The 25,645-nt window shown below is 40.9% G+C and overlaps 2 protein-coding genes across 3 annotated transcripts; both read left to right on the top strand.

Moving 5' to 3' along the window:
* Positions 1–731: 731 nt before the first annotated feature.
* On the top strand, positions 732–2,359 carry LOC311368532 (hepcidin-like). The gene is made up of 3 exons (XM_084487333.1): positions 732–940; positions 1,429–1,530; positions 1,709–2,359. The coding sequence occupies exons 1-3, from the start codon at positions 854–856 to the stop codon at positions 1,802–1,804; spliced, it is 285 nt and encodes a 94-aa protein (XP_084343459.1). The 5' UTR covers positions 732–853; the 3' UTR covers positions 1,805–2,359.
* Positions 2,360–7,971: 5,612 nt separating this feature from the next.
* LOC311368324 (interferon-induced very large GTPase 1-like) lies at positions 7,972–23,439 on the top strand. Of its 2 annotated transcripts, none has more exons than XM_084487119.1 (8): positions 7,972–8,117; positions 8,511–8,571; positions 8,694–9,242; positions 10,796–10,878; positions 15,948–16,029; positions 16,327–16,587; positions 17,529–17,780; positions 18,133–23,439. In XM_084487119.1, exons 3-8 carry the CDS (start codon positions 8,933–8,935, stop codon positions 22,767–22,769), a joined length of 5,625 nt encoding a protein of 1,874 aa, XP_084343245.1. In that variant the 5' UTR covers positions 7,972–8,117; positions 8,511–8,571; positions 8,694–8,932; the 3' UTR covers positions 22,770–23,439. The 2 variants fall into 2 exon arrangements, with proteins under 2 accessions (XP_084343245.1, XP_084343246.1); XM_084487120.1 differs by having other exon boundaries at positions 8,042–8,117; positions 8,532–8,571.
* The last annotated feature ends 2,206 nt before the right edge of the window (positions 23,440–25,645 follow it).

The raw sequence follows: 25,645 nt of genomic DNA on the forward strand, positions 1-25,645 counted from the left end.
GCCACTGCTGCCGCGACGCGCACCGGAGACGAGCGTCCCGTGGACCTGTAGCGAGAGCGCGTCCCGGCGCCATTATATTTTCCCGCGTTTGAGTTTGTGATAGTAAGTGTGTAGTAAGTTATACTAGAGTTTGTGATGCATTTTGGAAACCGGAGATGAGCCCCTGGTCTAATGCGCCACCTGGCTTGAGAAACCCGTTCTCAAAGACTTACTTTTAGTCATTATTTAGGTAGCACACACAAATTATGAATGCCTTCGGCAGAATTCAAATGAGCCATTTTAATCTAGATTAATCTAGATTAATTCCAAGATTAATCTAGATTAAAAAAATGAATCTATGCCCACCACTAATATATATATATATATATATAATACAATACAATACAACAATACAATTTGACCAGAAGTCCTAATATCAATACAAAAGGGGGAACATTCAATATCAGGGCACACCACATGTGAGCAGTAGGTAAATGGTTAGGGGGCAGGGAAGGCCAGGGAGTAAAGGTGGGTTTTTAGCCTGGACTTGAAGGCTGTAATGGAGGGGGCGGATCTAATGTCCTGGAGGAGCTGGTTCCACAGACGTGGAGCAGCGACAGCAAAGGCTCTGTTTGATGTTGCCTAATCAATCCCATGTTGGGCAACCACTGCCAGTAAGTCCTGACCCCCTTTTAATGTTTTGATGTTGCCTAATCACAGAGTGATTAAACAACATCAAACAGCGTGCATAAAACCAGGCTCCTCTCCATTCCTCAGCATCTATCAGCCCCAAAGACCCTGGCAGCCCGTGAGCAGAGCCCAGAGCTGCGGATCTCCAGGACTTAGTGTACAGCCCTAACCACAGAGAGGAACCATGAAGGCGTTCAGCGTTGCAGTTGCAGTGACACTCGTACTCGCCTTCGTCAGCCTGCTGGAGAGCGCCTCCGTGCCGCTGGGCGGGGTGAGTTCCGTTCATCTGGGATCGTCTAGTTGGGTCTGAGTATGTTTGGTCGGTCTGTGATCCTTCGGTTGGTCTTCTCGTTTTGTTAATCTGGCGTCCTTTAGTTTGTCTTTGATCAGAATCTGAATCTGAATCTTATTTATTGCCAAGTATGTTTACACATGCAAGGAATTATTTTTGGTGTGGTGGTGCGAAAACAAACAACAAACAAACATAGTGCAAAAAGAGAAGACAGTGCAAATAACAAACAAATATAGTGCAAAAAAGAGAAGACAGAATGAGGTAATAACAGAATGGTTGAGTTGGGCTGAATGTTGAGCTGGTCTGATTGTTAATTGGTCAGTGAATAATTGATTCTGAATATTCAGTCTGAATATTCATTTTGTCCGATGATTTAGTTTGTTTGTACGTTCAGATGGTCTGATTGTTAATTGGTCAGTGAATAATTGATTCCTAAACATACATACTAACAATTCATATTTTTTTAGCAAGTGGAGGAGCTGGAGGAGGTGAAAAGGGTGGAAGAGGTGGAGGAAAGCATCCACAGTCCAGCAGCTGAAAATCAGGACCTGCTGGCCGGAAACTGGATGGTGGGTGTGTGTGTGTGTGTGTGTGTGTGTGTGTGTGTGTGTGTGTGTGTGTGTGTGTGTGTGTGTGTGTGTGTGTGTGTGTGTGTGTGTGTGTGTGTGTGTGTGTGTGTGTGTGTGTGTGTGTGTGTGTGTGTGTGAGAATGAGAGATTAAACAGCGTGTGTTGTATCTTTCTGCAGAATGCTGGCCGTTCGAGGCAGAAGAGGCTCGCTGAGTGTCGCTTTTGCTGTGGCTGCTGCTCTATGCAGGGCTGCGGCGTGTGCTGTTCCTGGTAGTATAATATAGTTATATGTAACTACTACCATACTACCTACTACTATTCCTCACATATGAATCCATGACTCAGAGTCATTAAAGGGCAACTACAAGCCAGAGCTCACCTGGGAGTCTGCTGCCCCCTAAAGGTGAATCACTGTACTAAGCGTGGCAGAGCACAGTGCTGGGTAATGATGTGGGTGCAGGATAGTCTTTGGGCTAGGGTGTTCGACTCCAAGCTGAAATGTTCTGGGTTGAACCCCCAAATGTCCTCAGTCTACCTGCGGCCTAACTCTTAGCTGCTCCTTAATGACATGTATCTGAATTCTGTGGTTTAATGCTCCTACTAAATGATTAAAAAGTAAATATGTGGTTTTCGACCTGGGATCTTAAGAGTGGCAGCAGACACTGTGGTGTTTTCCATCTCCTCTAATGTGTAATGCTTTGTTGTAATATCTTACGTTTTGATTTACTTTCTGAATGATATGTAAATTTGTTTTGGGTTTCCAATATGAAACCTTCTCGTCTGAAAATGTTCAATATTCAGTGTTAAATAAATCAAGATCTAAATAAAATGTGTTGCTGTTCTTAAATATATATATATATATATATATTAATATTATATACAGTGAACCGGCCGATCTGCTAAAGGCAGACAATTAAAGAATTACGGTAAGCACATTCAGATATTCACGATTCAGATTCATCAACAGATAACAAAGTCAGAGTCAGAAATAAGCAAAAACCCATACGCTTGGTTCATTATGAACACCAAAAAGATGATCCCAGCTGCCCCCCCACAGTTTATGTAAACCCACGTCTGGGTTGGGGAATTGAGTCCAGGGGAAATGAGTGGGAAAGTGTGTAGGGGAAGGATGTGTGTGCGTGTGTTGGGCAGGGGCTGAGCGAGTGGGTGAGAGTCTTTTACTGGGCTACAAAGAGCCCCCTACCAGCCTGGCAGGAGGGATGCGACTCATTCGACAATCTGTCAGTCCGTGGCTCCTTTAGCTCGCCATCTATAAGATCCTGGTCAAGAGAACAGGACCAAAGTTCCTTATAACATTCACCATGGTTTCATACATCAATCAATACATTAATCCACATGATTCAACAAAGTACTCATTGCACTAATGTTATATTCTCAAAGTCATGATTTAGCAAATATAAATATAAATAGAAAAATAAATAGCATCTGTATCTATCATCATCATAACCAGCAGTTACAACAATTAGCAACATGATTCATTATTAAACAGACATGATACATCATCAATACTCTTTAAACCCATTACAGCAATATACTTTACATTCATTCTCAAAAGAACCCTTGGCTTCTCATTACAAAAGAAAAGACCCAGGCCTGTTTGCTAAACAGCGCTAGCCACCTCCATTAAAGTGAATGGCGGCCGCGGCTAATGCTAGCGGCTAATGCTAATGCTAACGGCTACAAACAATTTGACTCACCGGCCGTCCGCTGCGCACTACACATACGTTCGGCCGTCGCGGTCTCGGCACGGCAGTTGCGACACGGTAAGGGGCTCCTGTAGCTCGTCTCTCATGCAGCTTCCCCACTACTCCCTCTCTGAGACTGAACTGCAGCGGCTCAATACTAAACCTCGGTTGGTTGCGCCGACCCACGTGACCCCGTGACGTCACCGCCAGGTGACCCAGGTGACCATCCCGCGAGATTTGGACATAATACCGTGAGAGTTGAGAAACAGATACCCTGTGAGTGAGGGGTTTATCACCCCTGTTACACATATAATAATAGTATATAGTATATATATAAGTACATTTTGTTGGTAATACTTTTACTTAAGTAAGGTTTTGCATGTTTTTACTTGTAGTGGAGTATTTTCAGTGTGGTATTAGTACTTTTACCTACGTAAAGGATCTGAATCATTCTTCCACCATGTGAACTTACCATAACTGGTTGGGGGCCTGAACACTATAGACCCTTCGGCGTATAGCATGACGACGTCTAAATGACCGCCCAATGGGATCCACTTGATGTGGGCTCTGTCTGACCCGCCAACGCTGAACCCTCATGCCACGTGATCTTAGGCTTCCAAGTACATATGCTTCACCTGCATTTGGAGTGTTCTGAAGTATGTTGGTCACAAGGCTGTTCAGTTCTTGATTTGACAATACTGCATATCTTAATGGCTCAACTCCCAGAGTTTGCCTGTGTCGGTAGAGGGTTCTACGACTGATTCCAAAGCATGATGCAATTCTCACACACGGCTATGGTATATCGGGGCCGACCTGGATGGCCGACCTGGATGGCCAGTCAAGGTTGTTGGGTGTATCAGATGGTTGGTCACATCAGTGGATATCTGTCTGGCCTCATGTCCCTGCAGCAAGTTGCGAAAGCATCTATACAATGATCAGAGTAGGTTACTGACATCCCTATTATCAGGATCATATCTGGACACAGCAGCAATAAATGCAGATAGAGTTCTTGTATGATCATCAAGCACCCTATAAAGCCTCTCTTGACCACAATTGCTGGACTCTTCTCTCTGCAGTGACTCAATGCAGTGCAGAGCATCAATAAAAAAAACTTGCCACATCCTCTCCAGTGCCTCTCACCACAAAAAATAAACTTTGGACTTGAAAAACAAAGAGGATCAGATGAATATACATTGTAATTTAAGTTCCTGATCTTTACACTTCAGTACGCTAGTACCCGATCTTCTCATGCAGCTGCTTCGGTTAGGCTACCTGTAGGCTGTTGAGCACACATCAGTGATTTTCCAACCACCTTCAACTGTTCAACTGAAACGCCTTCCTGTTCAACTGAAACACCTTCCTGTTCAACTGAAATGCCTTCCTGTTCAACTGAAACGCCTTCCTGTTCAACTGAAACGCCTTCCTGTTCAACTGAAACGCCTTCCTGTTCAACTGAAACGCCTTCCTGTTCAACTGAAACGCCTTCCTGTTCAACTGAAACACCTTCCTGTTCAACTGAAACGCCTTCCTGTTCAACTGAAACGCCTTCCTGTTCAACTGAAACGCCTTCCTGTTCAACTGAAACGCCTTCCTGTTCAACTGAAACGCCTTCCTGTTCAACTGAAACGCCTTCCTGTTCAACTGAAACACCTTCCTGTTCAACTGAAACACCTTCCTGTTCAACTGAAACACCTTCCTGTTCAACTGAAACACCTTCCTGTTCAACTGAAACACCTTCCTGTTCAACTGAAACACCTTCCTGTTCAACTGAAATGCCTTCCTCTTCACACGCCTTCCATTTTTTACTGAAATCCTCACACACGAGTGAAAAACTTTCACATACAGTACATGTCTGAGATTTTCAGTATAGTATGTGAATGGTTTCATATGCATGTCAGAGGGAATTTTTCAGCTGTGTATATGAGCACATTTTACTAGTACGTGTGAAAGCATTTCAGTAGTCTATGTGAAAGGTTCCACTAGTTTTTATGAGAGCTTTTCAGTTGTTTGTGTGAGTGTTTCAGTTGTGTATGTAAAAGCTTTTCACTTGTATGTGGGTGAGGTTTTCAGTATAGTATGTGAATGGTTTCATATGTGTGAGAGAGGATATTTTTTTAGCTGTGTATATGAGCACATTTTACTAGTATGTGTGAAAGCATTTCAGTAGTCTATGTGAAAGGTTCCACTAGTTTTTATGCAAGCTTTTCAGTTGTGTATGTGAGCGTATCATTTTTCAGTTGTTTGTGTGAGTGTTTCAGTTGTGTATGTAAAAGCTTTTCACTTGTGTATGTGTGCAAGGTTTTCAGTATAGTATGTGAATGAGTTTGGTTTCATATGTGTATGCGCATGCTTATTCTGAATAATGTCCCATACGGCCCCTCATAAAATACAGTCGTATACACCCGGTGTGATCCTTGACTCATACCAACCCATACGAACTGTACACAGCCGCTGGCCAATCAGTGGCCAGAAGCCTGTTTACGTCACACAAAAGTACCTACTCCGGCAACATTCAAACTTATTCAAATATGAAAATTAGGTGACAAGTTGAGGAAGTCTGTTATAATTATTGTCTGCGTGTGTGCATGAGTTGGACAGCATGTGTGACTTGTTGGGGGCCCTGTTGAGATCAGTGTTTACAGTCCTGATGGCCTGGGGAAAGAAACTCAGCTGTCTCTCTGATCGCAGCACTTCAAACAGTCCATTATTGGGGTGATGGGAATCCTTCATGATCCTACAGGCTCTGGTTCTGCACCTCCTGGGGTATAAGTCCTGCAGGGGGGGGGGTGGGGGAGTAGTTATTCAATTATAATTATTCAACATTCAGCTTCAGCAGTGTAGCGGAGCATCTCAGCGTCAGGTGATGTTAGCAGTATGACTTCAGAACCCTTCAACTCATTCATACTTCATTCTACAGACTTCATTCTACCTTCAAAATGTTCAGCAGATGGGTAGCGGCATGACTTCAAAACCATTCAACTCATTTATACTCTATAAGTGTTGGGAAGGATACTTTTAAAATGTATACAGTTACAGAATACATGCCCAAAAATGTAATATGTAACGTATTCTGTTACCTCACTCAATCAGAGTATTGTATTCTGAATACTTGGATTACTTCCACATTGAATTGCATTTTATAAATGTAGGAATGCAGCATCAAATCCTGCTTACTAAACAGGCCTATTCTGGTGTGTTCTTCTGTTCCAACTGGCTGAATGTGTTAGGCTCAAGTCTCCCTGAAAATGCACTAGATGATATAATTTGCTGTAGATAGATGCTGAAGATATGACCAACAGACGGAGAGAGAGAGAGAGAGAGAGAGAGAGAGAGAGAGAGAGAGAGAGAGAGAGAGAGAGAGAGAGAGAGAGAGAGAGAGAGAGAGAGAGAGAGAGAGAGAATTGGGCGTATTCACAACCGGAAAGTCTTTAGTTCGCTCTCTTTGATCCAGACCAAATACAATGTTTCTTTTTCGGTTTGGTGCGGTTCCTACAGTCCCAGAATTTGACAAACCCACAACAAACCCACATGTGTGCAAAGATCGTTATATCATTGGACAAAAAGGTCTGGAGCGGGGTAATGCGTTAAATAAAAAAGGGGGTGAAAGCGCCGGTGAAAGTAAACAATCATGGATATCCAGCGTGATATAGCCTACATTGATCTGCGGACCGGTCGAACTCCTTCTCCCACTGCGCGCGGCTGAGCGGGTGCCTGTTACGTCCAAAGCGGAGTATGCTTTTTAGAACTGGATCGGACCGAGGTGCGTCCGCTTTCACATCTCAAGCGAACCGCACCAGGGTTCGTTTGGAAACGAACCGAGACCACCTCTTCAGGGATGTCTCGGCCGGCTGATATGGTGCGCACCGTAGTGAACTGCGGTCAAGCCAGCCGACACTTCGAGAACGACAGTCAAGCCAGCCGACCCAGTTTTTTTTGCTGTAGCCTACGCGTAGGCCTATATACTAGCCATTACGGTAATACCGCGTCTCAGAACTGTTTAAAGAAAAAAAACACTCGTCGGGTATACCAATTGACAGTCAATAGAAGCCGTTATCAATTTAAAAGGAAACGCCCTGTTATCATAGACTAATTCCATTTCAGGGTTATAGTACACGAGGACCCAGTACGTTTCAGGACATTCTGGTGTCCAGTTTCAAATAAAAGTCCACCAAAGATTCGAGACATATTACATGATTTTGGATTTAAATTAAAAGAAAACGCCCTGTTATCCCAGACTAATTCTACATCAGGGTTATAGTAGACGATCCCATAGTGGGGTCGTCTAGTGACAGTGTCACTGTCAACAAAGCGAAACCACCGCAACGGCACACAAGTGAACTGAGTCTTAAGTTTCGATTTATTATAAATAGGTGTCACTGTGACCCCAGTTTATATTAAATCGAAACTTAAGACTCTTATTCCGTACCACTACCCTACATGGACATGTATGTTCACAATGACATGAAACTATATTTTGAGGAGCAGTCTTCCATACGTGGCGAATATAGTGAGCTTGGTAGGTATGCCTTAAAAACTGGTTTACCAGGACATATCATAATAATCACCAACCATGTTTCTAAACGCATAATGTATATTTGAAATGATTCCGACGCCCATGATTTTATCCACATGGAGTTACAATCTGAAAGTTGTTCATTATGACGAAAGGTGTATGCGTACTACCGAGTTGCATGCATAGCGTGGTAGCGTGGGCGGATCTTTACATAATGAGCGGGCGGGATCCATAATTACGCAGCGATGACTTGTATAAAAGAACCTGGCCTCAAACACAATTCACTTCTCAGAATCTCTGGACACAGTGCTGCTCAGTAGAAGTCGACGGACATTTTGATTTCCAACAGCGTCTGACCCTTCAATCACGTGAGTTTAAAAAATATAGAAGAGACAGCCGCTTGTACGATGAAGGAAGAACGAAATATAGAATATACTGAAAGCTGGCCAATGCTTTGCACGAGCTATGCATTCGTTCAAACTTGATATGTAGGCCTAAATGGAAAAATGATTTTTAGATTTACTTTTTTTTTTTGTTATAGAATCAAGCAATATGAAAGTCGTATAGCATAGCCTTAGTATGAAGGATTAAAGTAGATAAATCTTAAGTTTGACAATAAAAACAAAAAGCTCCTCACCTTCTTTGGTGAATACAAATTTGACCACCATAAAACTAGGCAAATAGGCAAAACTTATGTGGGACTGATTCTGTGCGTGAGTATATCTATGATTTGGTATTTTGTCGTATTTTGATTACTTTAGTTTCCTTTTCGGTTGGAAAAGGGCTGAAGAATCAGCTGGAATTGACAGCATGAACAAGGAGGTATAGTAACCAACCAATTCATTTTCGATTGTCTAGTACATTGCCTTTTTTATTGATTGATTGATTTATATATATATATACTTTAACATTGAAATAATATATTCTCGAACAAACTGTTGCAGGTCATCTACCAGCCATCAAACTACACAGCCAGAGCCGGATTAACCCAAAGGCAAACTAGGCACGTGCCTAGGGCCTGATAATAAATTGAAATAGCCTATACAAATGTCCTATCTACTATTTATTTCAGTGTAAATATATCAATATATATTAATTAAGTCCGAGGAGGTCAGCGGGTCAAGACTAAGCGGAACAATAAAGCTAGCAGGCAGGTCGTTTTTTGAGTCGGCTAACATTCAAGATGCCTTCGGGTGAGGCAAAACGTAAAAAGAAAAAACAAAAGAAGAGACAGCAGGGGGCTATAGGTCTACAGAAGTCTCTGTCGGGCAGCCATCCGACAGCTGTGAACCTGCTCGTGTCAGCAGAGCCAGAGGCCGAGCCAGGCCTGGAGCCAGGCCCGGAGCCAGGCCCGGAGCCAGGCCCGGAGACGCGGCCCGGAGACGCAGCCTGGAGCCGCGGCCCGACGACGCGGCGGAAGACGCTGTGGCGCCGTCAACATCAGCCGTCACAGAATGACAAAATGATGGAAGAACAGCAGCCGGCCAGAAAAAGTGAGTCCAATATAATTTTGACGGAGCCTCTAGACCCAGAAAGGGTATTGACAAGCTATCCATCTGATCCTGCAAAGTGGGACCAAATTGACAACAGGATGCGTGAGTAGGCCTACTTTGCACAAAACCATCCCTGTCAAAATATTGGAGATTTCTCTGCATCCGTATAAATAATAAAAATCAAAAAATAGTCTGATAGACTGTTTAATATACAACACATGACTTATTTTGGCGTACAAATAACCAACTTGTAACCAAAGACTACGCTATGTAAAATGTGAATTAACTTTTATTAGTAACTTTGGTAAGTTTCAGATTTCAATTTATGAATAACATCGATGGAGGGGGGCCCAAAGAATACAGTCTGCCTAGTGTAGTCCATTTATTTAATCCGGCTCTGTACACAGCTATATATATATATATATATATAAACTGTTTGTGAACCGGTCAGTGAGCTGAGAATATATAATTTCAATGTCAAATGGACTGCATTTTATCCATTTTCCATTTCCAACATTTTAACAGAATAGTCGCATTACAGTCAGGACGTGATCCATTTTCAACCAACTCCATTCGTGCCGTGTGTGGAATACATATAACCCTGTTCTGTGTAATATTACCTGCATTGTAAAATAAATATCCAGCAAACATTTCAAAGAACACGTGGACGAGGACGAGACGCACTGTCGACCAACTCCAATTTGGCCGTAGGCCTATATAAGCCTATTGAAACGATACAACTTGGTTATGTGGAAATGATACACCTTTCAGTAGTAGAAACCAGTGGCGTAGCCACGGGTAGCCACGGGACGAGCGTGGTCCTGGCACACCTCAATATTTTTCGAATTAAATCATTACAACGATTCGTTTTAATTTAAACTAAAATGTGACAGAGAGTAGCCTACGGTGCACTAGGACCGCGCAGTGACCGGTCTGTGCGCAAGCATTCGCTACCACAGAATCGGGGCTGTGAAGGAAACCCCCCCCTATTGGATTCTGCGATTCTATCCATACATTGCGTTCCTCCATGTACATCGTGGAGTGGGTTGGAGAGCGCGCCAGTGCAGCGTTTAGAATGGTTTGGGGCAGCCTCCAGAGGATTCCTGATGACGGACCATGGTTTGAGTGAAAGTGGTTGTCTCTGATCTGGGGTCTGATCTGATTGCTTCTCTGCGGTTCTCTATCCATACCCGTTTGTTCTAACATTTGTAGTTTATTTTTATTTTGTTCATTCATCCCGGTCTCGAAAAACCAACCGAGGTCCTCGGACCGCATTTGATAAAAGTTGGCCGAGCCTAATTGAATCAGTGCTCCAGTTATTGCAGCACGTATCGATCGCTCCGGACCCTGACTTAAGTTCCACCGGACACATCAGTTATTCTAACAGCGTTCCGGTAAATCACTGTGAATTGAGGCCACCCAAAATCTCACAGGCACACCTTAATTATAATTTCTGGCTACGCCCCTGGTACAAACTCCTGTCCATACAGCCGAAGCTCCCTCTCCAGTCTGTTTACGGGCAGTGTGTGTGTGTGTGTGTGTGTGTGTCACAGTAACCTGCCTGCCGAGCCAGCTGAGGAGGCCCAGAAGCACCGGCAGCAGTATGAAGAGATTGTGGCCCTGGCCAGTAGGAGGGGTAAGATCTCATACCTTTCAGAATAAAAGCCTCCTCCACCCCATTGGAGTGGAGCAGTGCGCACACACACACACACACACACACACACACACACACACACACACACACACACACACACACACACACACACACACACACACACACACACACACACACACACACACACACATAGAAATACACAATCATGTGGGAAATGTACTTAAAATAAAAAGGCGATTAAATTCATTCTTACAATCTAATATTAAAACTAGAAAATGGATTTTCTGCAGAAAATGCGGTAGGCCTACTACTGAAATGCGCACACACAGCGTATGCACGGTGCGCTGTGAGTGCACTACAGCACTCACCGCATTTTCAGCAGGAAATGCATTTTCTAGTTTTAATATGAGATTGTGAGTGCACACACACACATGCGTTCGATAAATCAACGTAGGCACTGCCCGAAACGCAATGCAACTGCTTCGGTACGCAGCGTGGCCGGGCCAACGTTACATTGGATGAACGAAGCTTCTGGTCTTCAGCCACCACTGCAGGTACAGCAGCGTGACGGAAAGCTGGACACATAAAACACCTATTTTTATGCTATTTTAGAGCTTCATATTTTTTAAATTAATTAATTATTAAAACTTAATTAATATGTAGAAATTATCATTTTCTCCCCATAGCTTCTATGCCATGTGACCAAGTGACTCCAAACCAGTGTATTACTATAGCACTGAAATACCGTAAAAAGTGGTATGTCTTATTTGTCCAGTTATACAACTGGATACTGGTTTGGAGTCACTGGGTCACATGACATAGAAGCGATAGAAAATCAAACATAATTTCTGCATATTAGTAGGCCTATTCATATAGCCTAAAATAGAGGAAACACTAAAATACCATAAAAAGAGGTATGTTTTATGTGTCCAGTTTAGTAATACAATTGGATACTAGTTTGGAGTTCCATTACATGGAAACTATTGAGAAAAAAAAATGCAATTATTTAGTAGGCCTATTCATATATTTATGTGAAGTAATTTAATGACGGTCCCTAGATCAGTTTCCATGGAAACTGATCTAGGGACCGTAACATTTTCATCAACATCGTAAAACCGAAACATCTGAAGAAATCGCGCTGAATCACTGCAGTGATTCAGCGCGATTTCTTCAGATGTTTTTCAAACTAGTCATATCTACGTCAGAAAATCTGCCAGTAAGTTTAAACTTATTCTATAATATGACAACAGGCATAGCTAGGAAACAATTTACTATTCAGTAAAACCCAAAACAATCCTAACAAGTTTTAATGCGACACAAATACATCTGACTGCAGGGGATTTTTTGAGTGGGGGAAACGCTATTTCAAAGACGTCGAGTGACGCGTATGCACACACGCATGCACGCACTCACAAACACAAAAGTAGAATCAGAATCCTTTTATTTGTCATTGTACAGTGTACAACGAAATTGTAGCAGCATCCAAGTATACACAAAACATATAAATTGTAAAAAGTACAAGCAGTAGTGTAACGTACGCATAAAAATCTAAAATAGATATATAATATTTTTTTTCTACAATTATTGCACGACTGTGTGTGTGTGTGTGTGTGTGTGTGTGTGTGTGTGTGTGTGTGTGTGTGTGTGTGTGTGTGTGTGTGTGTGTGTGTGTGTGTGTGTGTGTGTGTGTGTGTGTGTGTGTGTCAGTGCCCGTGTGTGTTCAGTGCAGTAATGGCTTGTGGAAAGAAACTGTTTCTAAGTCTGTTTGTATTGTAAATACTTGCTCACTTAGAACTGTAATGTTACTACATTAAGCAGAAACTGGACTTATGAAAACATGGCTTTATTTAATAAACTCTGTGAGCACGTTACTCAAGCATGGCTTTGCATTGTCTTCTAATACATCTGATCCTGGTAGTTATAGTTAGTATGCAAATAGGTACAGGTGCCGCCACCTAGTGGTTGGGACTCATATCATTACAGAAACATTATTCATTGACTTTAAACTAATTATCAACAAAATTTATAATGTGTGCGGCATTGCTTCATATAACCACACAAATCATGCCATTTCATAACAATAGCACAACACAGGATCCACCAACTAATTCACACCAAACGTATTCAGTCGAGTATGTATAGCTAATTACAGGCCGGAGTAGCTCCAAGTTGGAGGGGGCCTCATATCTTTGCCATTGCTTATCATTCAACATCCCTTTCCTTGGTTTACTGTATCGAGGACGAGCTGCTGTTAGTTTTCAAATTTGTTTTACGCGCACGCGGGCTAGTAGTGTCAGCGTGATGATGATGGTAAACAAACTGGGGGGGATTAGCCTTTTTTATCAAAGAAAAGCAAAGAAAAAACACTATTGGAGAGGTTTGCTTGATGTTTGTAGGCCTACATGTTTTTATCATTGGCAATAACGTCTTAATATTACAACTGTAAAAAAATAACATTAAATTCAAGCATTTTTTTAAATTAAAATAAAGTCATGCTCGAAGAAGTGGGGGAACGGCATAATTGGCTTGGTTCCAGTCTTAAAACTCTTTATCTGACGATTTTCTGAAAAGTCAATGAAGAAAATAAATGGGAAATTTACTTCCACAGCCGTTCCAAAAGGGGGCGTTCACTGTTCCGCTCGATTACGTAAGGGATAATGTATAGAACGCCGGTCATTATCGGGAAATAAGATAATGTTTTATCTTATTTTTTTAATGCCGGTAGAACCGGCATTGATGGACGCGCGGGCAGTGAATGCAGTCAGGAAACGTACCATGTCGATGACAGCAATACACTTTATGACACACACACACACACACACACACACACACACACAATATATGACAAACTTTTATTAACAATATAAACACTACAACAGACAGTGGTCGCCAACCCGTCAATCGCGACTGGTTGATCTTTGAGACTCTCCCTGTAGCTCTCGAAAAATAATAGAAAACTACATACATATACATACATATAATAAAATATGCCTGATAAATGTTCAGTTTTGCAAGCGCTTCTCGCCCTCTCTCTCTTAATCAGTGATGGGAATAATGGTGTTGTATATATCGGCGTTACTACGCTCTCTATCTCTCTCTCGCTATATATATATATATATATATCTATAGGGCACGAGACAATCACATTAATGATGACGATTGGCTAGGTAGAGTAACATTTCACGGTAAGCCAATCGGAGGTAGAGTTGGGCGGGTGTTGTTTACACATTCGAAAGCACGAGTCGGACACACAACGACACAAGTGAGTCAACGAGAAACAGGAATGACGAGCCAAAAGTAGCCTTCTTTAAATGGAAGTATAGCCATTACTTCCCTCCAAGAAATTATTGGAACGAGCGTAATCGTGAAATGCACATTATGCCCTGGACAAAAGTTCCTCTCCACGTCGGTGTCATGTAATTCAAACATCTGATCTTTCAACATTGCATGCTTCCATGCTTGCATGCATGAACATGAACATAAACATGCACATGCACATGTATTTTGAGTTCCGTTTAAGAGGGCTGGAGATGGGGTCCAAATTATTTGACACATTTGAGCATTTAAAAATGTACTTGAAAGTATTGCAATAGTTACTTTCCACAGTAATATATATATAATATATAATAATATAATCAGAACTGAGCATAACAGTTAACAATGGCACTTCATATGATCTGCTAACTGCAAGTAAAATGTATTATCTATGTTGATTTGTTGGTTACTATGAACAAAATAATTTCATCATACAAATGGAAAATAGCCCACATGCCTTTTATTTATTGTGTTGGAATGACATTATATAATGAAACTTAGAATTGAATGTACATTGTAAAATTCAAGACAGCTAGGTTTGATATGCTTCTTACAGTGTTTTCTTGGTTGCATCAATTTGAAAGTTGGACCAAAGCCAATGTAATTCAAATACAATTAGCCAAATAAAAGGCCTCAAGTTGGAAGTAAAATCTGGGCTGTGTTTTTTCTCTCAATGCTTCAATAGGTAGATCTTGCCTTTCACAAAGGCTGAGGTCAGGGGTCTTGGGCTTAAAAAGGTTGACCACTGCACTACAATAATGAAAAATGTTATAATATGCAAGAAGCTGCTGAACTATTGGGTTGGAAGCCGTCAGAAAAAGAGAAAAAAGAAAAAAAGAAAAGTTTGCAATGGTCTATGGTTACTTCCTTCAATCGTTCACAAAATAATGTACACAGTCTTGTACCTTTGGCTTTCTTTCCGTTTTCCAGATATTTTTTTGCCCTGAATCAATATTTTCATAGTCACAACTAACTTGACAGATAATTGGCTTGGTTCCAGCCTTAAAACAGTCAGTCGCTGTTATGCTCTATTGGCCTTTTTTGCGACAAAGAAGACACTATTGGAGAGGTTTGCTTGATGTTTCACGTGTGTGCTTGTTTTTATCATTGGCAATAACGTCTTAATGTTAAAATTGTAAAAAAAAAACTTTTAATTAAAACGAAAGATTAAATAGTCAAAGTAAATATAAAATAGGCCTAAAAAGTATTACATTGGTAAATTATTTAACAAAGGGCAATTGGCAGAAGTCAAATATTTATTAAACTAAACTATTTCGGCAAAAAAAAAAAAAAAGACTTCCACAAGTTTTTAATAAGAATGGAGCAACCCGTTGGCTGTGGCCGGCCAGCTGCATGTTAACGTGCCAAAATGAGACCTGACGTGTTCACATGTGAATTTTTGCTGCATTTATTTGCACTTATGGCCTTCCATACAAACTCTTAAGTCATAACACGCAAAAGTTGGTTGTGTTAACGCAACATTTACCCACCAGTTTATTCAGAAAGCCGTTTTCATCAATTTGTATGATTGGTCACTGATATATTCTTTGTTGTTAATTTTATACATACACTCAAACACCTTTGACATAAAAAAAAATGACGGATAAGACGCCAGAAGCATTTTTCGATATGATAGATATTTGGACAATATGTGCCTGGCCCTAAAATGTAGTCAGAGTCAGTTATTTTTTAATGTTCATATGCCACACAAAGTAATTGTTTTTTTTGGATTATATTAATTGGCTTATTTTTGTTCACTCTTGTTTCAACTGTAGGACCTCCCTGATGCTTCTGATTCACTTTCTGAGGGATCAGGCCATTCCAGTAGAGAAAATCAACCCAATGATCTTCTTAACGGTAAGGTGAAAAGCACATAACATGCTATGATTCTGTCAAGTGTATAGACACAAGCTTACTTTTACATTTTGTTTTACTGATAACACATGTTCCTTCCATCGAAAGAGTAAACCTTTAGTCATCATAAGGATTGGCGAAAGAAAGCAAAGCAAAGCAGCATCTATAGGCCTGTCATTCTGCAGCACGAGTAAACATGCTTCACAGCATGAGATCAATCCCCCTGTTAAAGTTAAACACTGCTACAGCTGAAGGTAGCATGCTACATGAATATGCTTGTTTGTTTTTCATCTTTTGCAGAGGCCGTTCCTCCAGGAAATGTCAGAGTTTCCCATGTCAGCAGTAGTACGGTGTCTCTTACATGGGAAACACCTGCTGGTGAGGTTGGGGGTTATGTTGTGACCTGTTTCTGTGATTCAGAGAAACACGGAGAGCAGACAACACATTCAGACAGTGTGACATTCTCCGATCTGAAGCCAGGGCTCAAGTATGACTTCCATATTAAAACACAGCTGAAAAGCGGAGGACTCAGCCAGCCTGCCTTGACATCTGCCCACACAGGTGAGTTATTCTTATGAGCTACTAAAACCTTTTCATACAAGTTTCATACTATTCTTTTTTCTTATTGTTATCAGACTCTCCCCTCTACTTTAATCTACTATTATATTCCTGTTTACTGGCAATATAAGATAGCTACACACACTAGTACCATTACTGGGGGCCTTAATAAAAAGCATTCATAATAGTACGCAAGTTGGAGGTGGAAAGCCGGAAGGGGAAACACGTAATCACTGACCTACGCGCGTTCGAGCTACCAAGTCAGAAAAAGGATGGAGGCTTAACTACTGGAATAGAAAGGAATTATAGTAATTATAGATTATAAATGTGAGTGATCTAGTTCTGAAAATAAATGTAGTCGACAGTAAGTGAACCGACCATATACATTGCTCTCATCGTGAGAGAACCCTTCAATAAGAACAAGTGCTATTAGTAGTTACAATGCTAGATGCTGTATCGGTATATGCTCGGTAATGGCCGATAATGAAGTTCGGGAATCAGTATGGGGAAGAAAAAAATGGCATCGAAACATCTCTAATTCTATTCCTATCTACTGGCAATTTAAGCTAGCTACAGACACTCACACAATTACTAGGGGCCTTAATAAACAACATTCGCAATAGTACATTAACAGAAATAAACCATATGAAATTACTTTTGGATCAATAAAGAGGTTCATCATGCTGGCACTAACATCATTACTCTTGGATTGGCTTCAAGCAAACAGCAAGTGGAATCTCATTATCATCTTGTCTTCTCTTGCAAAATCCAAGTCACAGACAAAAGTAGACATCTGGGGCCATACAAATCAGCATCTGTATCGGTCTGCACTGGTAAACATGCTTCATAGCATGAGATCAGTCCCCCTCTTAAAGTCAAACACTGATACAACCAGAAGGTAGCATGCTACATGAATATGCTTGTTTGTTTTTCATCTATTACAGAGGCCATCCCTCCAGGAAACGTCCATTCAAGCGGTAATACGGAGACTCCCACACGGGAAACTCCTGCTGATGAGGTGGGGGGCAATGGTGTGACCTGTTTCCGTGATTCAGAGACACACGGAGAGCAGACAACAGATTCAGACAGTGTGACATTCTCCGATCTAAAGCCAGGGCTCAAGGATGACTTCCAAATTAAAACACAGCTGGAAAGCGGAGGACTCAGCCAGCCTGATTTGCCATCTGCCCACACAGGTGAGTCATTTTTATAAGCTATTAAAACCTTTTCATACTCAAGTTTCATGCTACTCCCTTTGCTTATTGTTATCAGACTCTCCCCTCTACTTTAAGATACTATTGTATTCCTATTTACTGGCAATATAAGATAGCTACACACACTATTACTGGGAGCCTTAATAAAAAACATTCATAATAGTAAATAATCAATGATAAACCACATAAAATTACCTAAAATGACGTAAAGGATATTAATGACATACCACAAATTCCACCAAAATAACACTGTGCAAATGTTGAAAGATTATTATTATTATTATTATTAATAAAAATGTATGGACAATAATGGTTAGAACTATTATATCCACAGAAACTGAACTGGAGGTTTTTCTAGAAAAGCTTGGCTTAACAGAGAACTACAAGGAGAAGCTCTCACTAAGCAGTGTCCTACAGATTGACAAGAAGGCCGTCACAGAGGAGGCGGCTAAATGTCTTTCAGATCTCCCTTGGTGCTTTCTCAAGAAGTTAATGATGGTCAATGCGACTGCTAGGAATGTGAAATGTTCTGCAGGCAGTGAGTCAGAGCAGGATGATCCTCATGGCAATGCTGATTTAGATCTTGACACCATGTTGTGCCCTAAAAAGTCAGGTGAAGAACTGAACCCATTAGACATAATCACTGCTCTCTTTCTGTGCTCTAATGGCCTCCTTCAGCAGGAATTGGCCCTCAAAATGTCCATGTGTCAGTTTGGGTTGCCTCTACTGCTTCCTGATTGTGGCACACAGAAGCACACACTCATGCTTTGGGCTTTGAGAGGCATTGTTAAAAAGTACAGAACTCAGGCACTCTCGGACACCAAAAGCTTTACTGAAAAATCAATTGTTGTCACTAAACTTCCGATGGTGTCCTTTGTGAGACTAGGTGAAGGTTCGTTATCAAAGTCGGAGATTCTGAATATATTCCTGAGCAATCCACAACATTACCACAACACTTTTGTTCACATTAACATGGAATGTGGTGATGTTCCACGGGAAATTGCAGATGGACTGGTAGAAACTAGTTGGTATCTTCCCTGTGGTAACAAAAACATTGACATTTTCAATGAACCAGTAGCTGTAGCTAATCTCAGAGGAGATATTGCTCTCTGTGAATTGCAATATTCATTTTTATGCAAAACGTCTGCTGCAGTTTTTGTGTTTCTTGACAATTTTGACAACCGATACGAACTACTCAAAAAACCACACGAAACTGAGATTTTCTTGATAATCAATGGGAATAGCAAGAATTTCAACCTAGAAAGGTGCAAAAAAGTACTGGAAGAATTAAAATTGCCAAAGACCAACATCATTATTAAGGGAAATAAAGTAAACAATGCCAACTTTGCCAAAACCCTACAAGATATTGTAAAAAATGTTGTTAAAAAAACAGAGAAAAAAAAGAGCATAGAGCAAATGGCTGACATTGCTATTGAGCTTGGAATAATGGTTGATGAGCACGCCTCAGACTGTCAGAATGCTGCGAAAAAAGCAGAAGCTATCACCTCAAAAATAACAAACACTGCACTGTACAAAGAGACAGAACTTCCTCGGCAGGGCTCAATATGGAAAGAATTGACCAATGTAGAGAAGGAGGAATGTAGGCTTCAAAAAGCTGGGGATAAAAACATAGACAAATACAAATGTGACCTAAACCAAAAGAAAAAAGAACTCTGGGAAAAGCAGAGGGAATTTACCATTTCAAATGATATGATCAGCTTCATAGATGCAATCAGATGTCCAGCTGTTGAACAGGCTTATTTTTTTAAATGGATGCAAATTAAACTTGACAACTTGTCCCGAGACCATTTATCAGAGCTCAGGGAGCAGTATAAACTCAAAAGTAAGGATTCAAGCAAAGAAGAACTTAAAGCCATTGATCAACAACTTTCTAAAAGCTCTTTAGGCATTGAGAACTACTTTCGAGAAATGTGTCAAATCTATGAATCTACTGTCTCCCTTCCTGAAACAGATGCGGTTCGTCAAAAATTCAAGCATCTGCCAAAGTTATGTGCTCAATTACTCATTGATGGATTTCCACTGGAGCTTGTGGAAGGAGAAGCATTAAGCATTCCTTTGTCATGGGTGAAGGATGTCTTTTCTGGGCTGAAGGAATTGGTAGATCCAGATAGCAAGATAAGAATTGTCACAGTTCTTGGGATTCAGAGCACTGGAAAGTCCACTCTTCTCAACACCATGTTTGGAGTGCAGTTTGCAGTCAGCAGTGGCCGATGCACTAGAGGGGCTTTCATGTTGCTCATCAGAGTGAACAAAGAGTACTCAAAAGAAATTAACTGTGACTTTCTGATCATCATTGACACCGAAGGCCTGAAATCGATGGAGCTAGCACAATTAGATGATAGCTATGAGCATGACAATGAGCTTTCAACTATTGTTGTGGGGTTAAGTGACATCACAATAGTAAACATTGCAATGGAGAACATGACAGAAATGAAAGACATCCTACAAATCGTAGTACATGCCTTTCTGAGGATGAAAGAAGTCGGCAAAAAAATTAAATGTCAGTTTGTTCATCAGAACATATCGGATGTGTCAGCCCATGACAAGAACTTAAGGGACAGAAACCTGCTGTTAGAACAGTTGAACGAGATGACACTTGCAGCTGCCAAAGTTGAGAAAAAAGAGGGAAAAGAATTCATGGATGTAATGGAATACGATCTAGACACTGGCAACGCATACATTCCTGGCCTATGGCATGGAAACCCACCAATGGCACCAGTTAATTCAGGTTACAGTGAAGCAGTTCATGAACTGAAAATGAACATTATCCAAATGTTGAAAGATTACAAGCCACCTGCTTTCAACGTGGATGAATTTCTGAAGTGGACATCAAACCTATGGAATGCCATAAAACATGAACATTTCATATTCAGTTTTAGAAATAGCCTGGTGGCTGATGCTTACATGAAAATATGCACAGAATTCAACAAATGGGAATGGGAATTCAAAAAGGACATGTTCAAGGTAGTGACAAGTGCAAAAATACAGATTTCAAATTTTGGAACGGTTGCTTGCAAATCTAATGCACCCGACATTGGAGCACTTGAACGTCAATTGAAATCTGAAGCCTGCTTAAAGCTAACTAAATGGGAAGAAAAACTCATTGACAATCTAGATCAATATTTCAAAAAAGGAGAAGGCCATGTCAACCTAGTTGAGAAATTCAGAGAAGAGTTTATAAGCAGTGCAAAATCCCTAAGAAAAGAATTGGAAAGGTCGTTTCAAGCGCAAGTAGATATAGCGACTACAAATAAAGAGGGAATGGCAAAAGTTGAGGAAGTCAAGGAAAACACCACAAAACGTTTGGAGGGAGAAGTGCTTAGATTGCTAGAGGAAGGCCGTAAAAGAGAACTCAAGCAATCGGATGAACAGCTGAGAAAGGATTTTGACAAGATGTGGGAGAAAGCTACAAAACCTCTCTGTAACAAAGTAATGGACAAAACTGATATTGGTGGTCGGGTTCATCTTCTACTGAGAACTAATGTGAACTCAATGGGTAGTCATGCCAATGAGATAATTGGCGCATCACTTAAAGGTCATGGACAAGGGTATTTCAAAGTGAACTCTAGCTTGTGGACAAAGGTTAAAAACTTTGACCTTAACTACACATCGAAGTTACAAGCAAAGGCTGACGAAATCATAGCAAGTTGCAAAACAATTGTATCTGCTAAAATGGAGGAGAAAACAGATTACCATGACAATTACATTCAGGAGATTTTGCACTACATTGACACGAAACTTGTAGATATGAATAAAAACATCGAATTTGTAGTGAGATTAAAATTTCACATTTGTAGTTATGCAGCCAGTCATTTTGAAGAAATGCACACAGCTTTCCTAAGCAAAAATGACCCCTACAAGCGTGTCAATCAAGACAAAGAGAGGTTTTTTGATGATTTTAAAGACCTGTATCACGCAAGGGAGCAGGATGAGAAGAAAGCTCAGGAATTTGCTAATTGTTGCCTCCAGCCTGCAGTGGAGACCTACATTAGAGATTCCTTGCTTCCAGATATTATTGATGGAATGGTGTCAGGCAGTAATTTAACCTCGCGGATGACGTTCCAATATTTGGTCTTAGAAGACTTGCTTTCAAAAAACAAGTTTTGCCTCTTCAAAAAGTACACCAGTTCATATCAGAAATTCATGAGGGAATGGATTCAGGAAAAAATTGAGACACACTTTTCAGATGGGACTAAACTTTTGGAGTTAGAGGTTAAATATCTAAAAAAATGTATCAGCTTTATTGACGAGGCTATTCAAAAGGCGAAGAAACAAGCAACCCAAAAAGAGTTTGTTGAAGATATTTGCAAGGAACTTGGTGATAAATTGGTAATGTCCCAGGATGCTGTCAGCGCCTGCATGGGGCTTTTGAAAGAAGCCAAAGCAGAAAAGTTTGCAGACTTTCTTAAAAATTCAGTGAAGGAAATGGAACAAGCTCTGAATAAAAAAATTAAAAAAACTGCAGTCAAAGCTAAACTAATAGAAATCGGGTCAAAACCACTAGATGAACTTTCAAAAAAGTTGTCTGGATGTGGTAAACAGTGCCCATTCTGCAATGCACATTGTGAGGCAGGGGCAGAGGTTCACAATGAACATAGTGTTAAAATACATAGGCCAGAGGCGTTTGGAAGAGTCAGAGATAACAACTCAAATAAACTTGTTACTTCTATTTGTACAGCTGCTGTCTGTAGTGACAACCTAAACTTCATGAACAGTGATACTAAGGAGAAGTGGCATCCTTACAAGGAATACAAAACACTTTACAAGGATTGGGACATTCCTGCAGATAAAAGCTTTACAGCATCTGATTACTGGAAATATGTGATGGTCAGGTTCAACAAGGACTTTGCTGAATCGTATAATGCAAAGCCTGCAGATATTCCCAAAGAATGGACAACAATTAGCAAGGAAGATGCTAAAAAAAGCCTTAAAAAGGCTTTTGGCCAATAGGATTTGTGGAGATGATGAGAGTGAGTTTCTTCTCTGACCATGAGGAAGAGCAGCCTCTTTTAGAATAACATATATTCGAGGATGCGTGTCTTTACTTAGTAGTACCAGTTGATTACAAACACAGCTCTGCCTCTTTAATTTTGGGGTTGTTGTTGAAGTAACGTTCCATTGAAACTTTTAAAAGTTTGAGCCTGATGCTTTACATTTTTGATTGATGATTTGACATTAACGTAATAAACTAAGCATAAAGGCTATCCTGCGCATGCATTTTATTTGTTTAATTGTTTTGCCTTACTTTTGTGTGGAAAAATCTGCATTGTACAATACTTAAAACATTATTTGTGTCAATATTTTTGCCTTTTAAATGGTGTATTTTATTCATGTTTCATTCAATGTTCACTCTTTTTTTTTCTTTATTGAATTTGTTCATGTGGCTTTGTTGGATAATCTCTAAGGCATTGTAACAATTCAGAAATTAGAAGGTATCTCTTGCAATGCTGCATTTTTCTTTTCATTTTTATATTGTTACTGCATCCAGAAATGTAAAATTAAAATGTAATTTTTAATTGTTCCTTTGATAGAGGCAGTTGAGAAATATCTTTCAAAATTAATTAAGCTGGTGTGTCATTTTATGGTAAGTTTGAGACAAAATAAAGGACGGAAAAGTGTCTATGAATGTTTTCATTGTATTTTCTGGTCAGAATCAGAGCATACACTGTGCACTACCTTCTAAAGTTAACCGAAATATCAACTTGTGTTTTCATCGATTTACTTCTATACCTTTTTTTCAAGTGGAACCAACTAATGCTGAACTAACATGATGCAAGCCTTAGTGATAAGGCACAGGTTGAAGGATTGAGACAGGAAACTAGACAAGGTATTGCAAAGATAGACAAGTCAGGGCTGCCAGGTCAGCTTAAGTTGTGGTGTCTGCAGTTTGGTCTATTGCCCCAGCTAATGTGGCCATTGACAGTGTATGAAGTTCCTCTGTCAAAGGTAGTAAGGATGGAAAAAATGATCAACTCTTTTGTCAGAAAGTGGCTCGGAGTCCCACACTGCCTAAGCAGCATAGCCTTGTATGGGAAGGGCATTGTAGAGTTGCCCATATCTAATCTGATAGAAGAATTTAAATGTGCTAAGGTTAGACTGGAAATTACTCTTACTCAGTCCAAGGACCCAGTGGTGAGGAGGGTTGCACCCACAGTTAAAGCAGGGAGGAAATGGAAACCAAAACAAGTGGTCCAGCAAGCTCAATCAGCACTTAGGCATAGGGATATTATGGGCCATGTTCAGCATGGGCAGGGGGGCTTAGGGAGGGACGTAGGTAAACCCTCATGGGGTAAGGCTTCTGCAGAAGAAAGGAGGAAAATGGTAGTGGAGGAAATACATAGACAGGAGGAGATTGTAAGATGTACTAAGGCAGTGTTGCAGGCTAAACAAGGGCAGTGGGTGAATTGGGAGGGAGTGGAGAAGAAGAAGTAAAGTGGAAAGATCTATGGAGCATGGAGGCTAGCAGGATCAGATTTATGATAGGTGCCACTTATGATGTTCTCCCATCTCCCCAGAACTTAAATCAGTGGTTTGGTGAGGATGAGACATGCACACTATGTTCCTGTGTGTGCAGCCTCCGCCATATCCTATCAGGGTACAAGGTAAGTCTCTCCCAGGGGCGCTATACGTGGCGTCATAATCAGGTATTGAAATGTTTGGCAGAGGCTGTTGATGATAAATGGAGAGAAGCTAATTCAGCAGCCGCTAGTAAAGAGGGTAGGCAAATTAACTTTGTGCGTCAGGGGGAAAAGGCTAGACCATTTAGAGGCAGGCATAGAGTCGTCGGGCAGCTAAGTAGCCTGGGAATTGAAGGCAGACCTTATTCAGCAGGTTGTTGTGCCTCCACACATCGTTAGCACTCGGCTAAGACCAGATATGCTATTGTGGTCAGACTCAGAGAAGATTGTTTATTTTATTGAGCTTACAGTTCCTTGGGAAGACAGAATTGAAGTAGCCAATGAGCTTAAGAAAGCGAAGTATGCTGAGATGGCTGAAGAGACAGCACAGCGAGGCTGGAGTACGCGACTAAGGCCTATTGAAATTGGTGCGCGGGGGTTCGTGGCTAGATCTGCTATTAGCTTGCTTACTGAACTGGGTATTTGTGGACGAAGTCTGAGGCAGGTGGTTAGTAACATGTCCGTGGCAGAAGAACGAGCAAGTGAATGGCTGTGGATAAGGAGAAAACATACTTCCTGGGGTTACCAAGCTAAGGTAAGCCTGATGTGCTAACGTGTGCTATTGTGCTAACGTGTTTGTTTTGTCAGGGTTAGCGGTAGGGCTAGGGGTACGATGCAGGAAAGAGTGTTTAGATGCATTAAATGTAGCAATGTGGTGGCAGCATTGAGGGGGATGAATCCAGGACGCTGGTTTCATTGTTAAGCCTTCAGGAGGTGTCGTGGGCCTAACTTAACGAAACATCTGTGAAAGAGGGTGCCCACTTGATAACCCCAATGATATTCTGCTTACTGCATACTGCTGTATTTACTGCTGTTAGTTGGGCTAGTTGTCTCATGTTTTTCACCTTTGGTTGGTAGCTTAGTAGCCAGCGTGCTTATAAGGTTGGTTTGGTCAGGGGGGCATTGTCACTACCTGGAGCTTGCACTTAAACGGAGCCTGGGTCTGTTGAAGGTGGCATTCCTGTTTTTAAGCTGTGATAGCCATAGGATAGGATAGGTACATTGTACCTTTTTTTTAACTTAGGGGCATTGTCACTACCTGGAGCTTGCACTTAAACGGAGCCTGGGTCTGTTGAAGGTGGCATTGCTGTCTTTAGGCTGTGATAGCCATAGGATAGGTACTTTTTTTCTTCTTTTTTTTTCACCTTT

Source organism: Micromesistius poutassou (assembly GCF_964030765.1).
Source record: "Micromesistius poutassou genome assembly, chromosome: 23".
NCBI classification, from domain to species: Eukaryota; Metazoa; Chordata; class Actinopteri; order Gadiformes; family Gadidae; genus Micromesistius; species Micromesistius poutassou.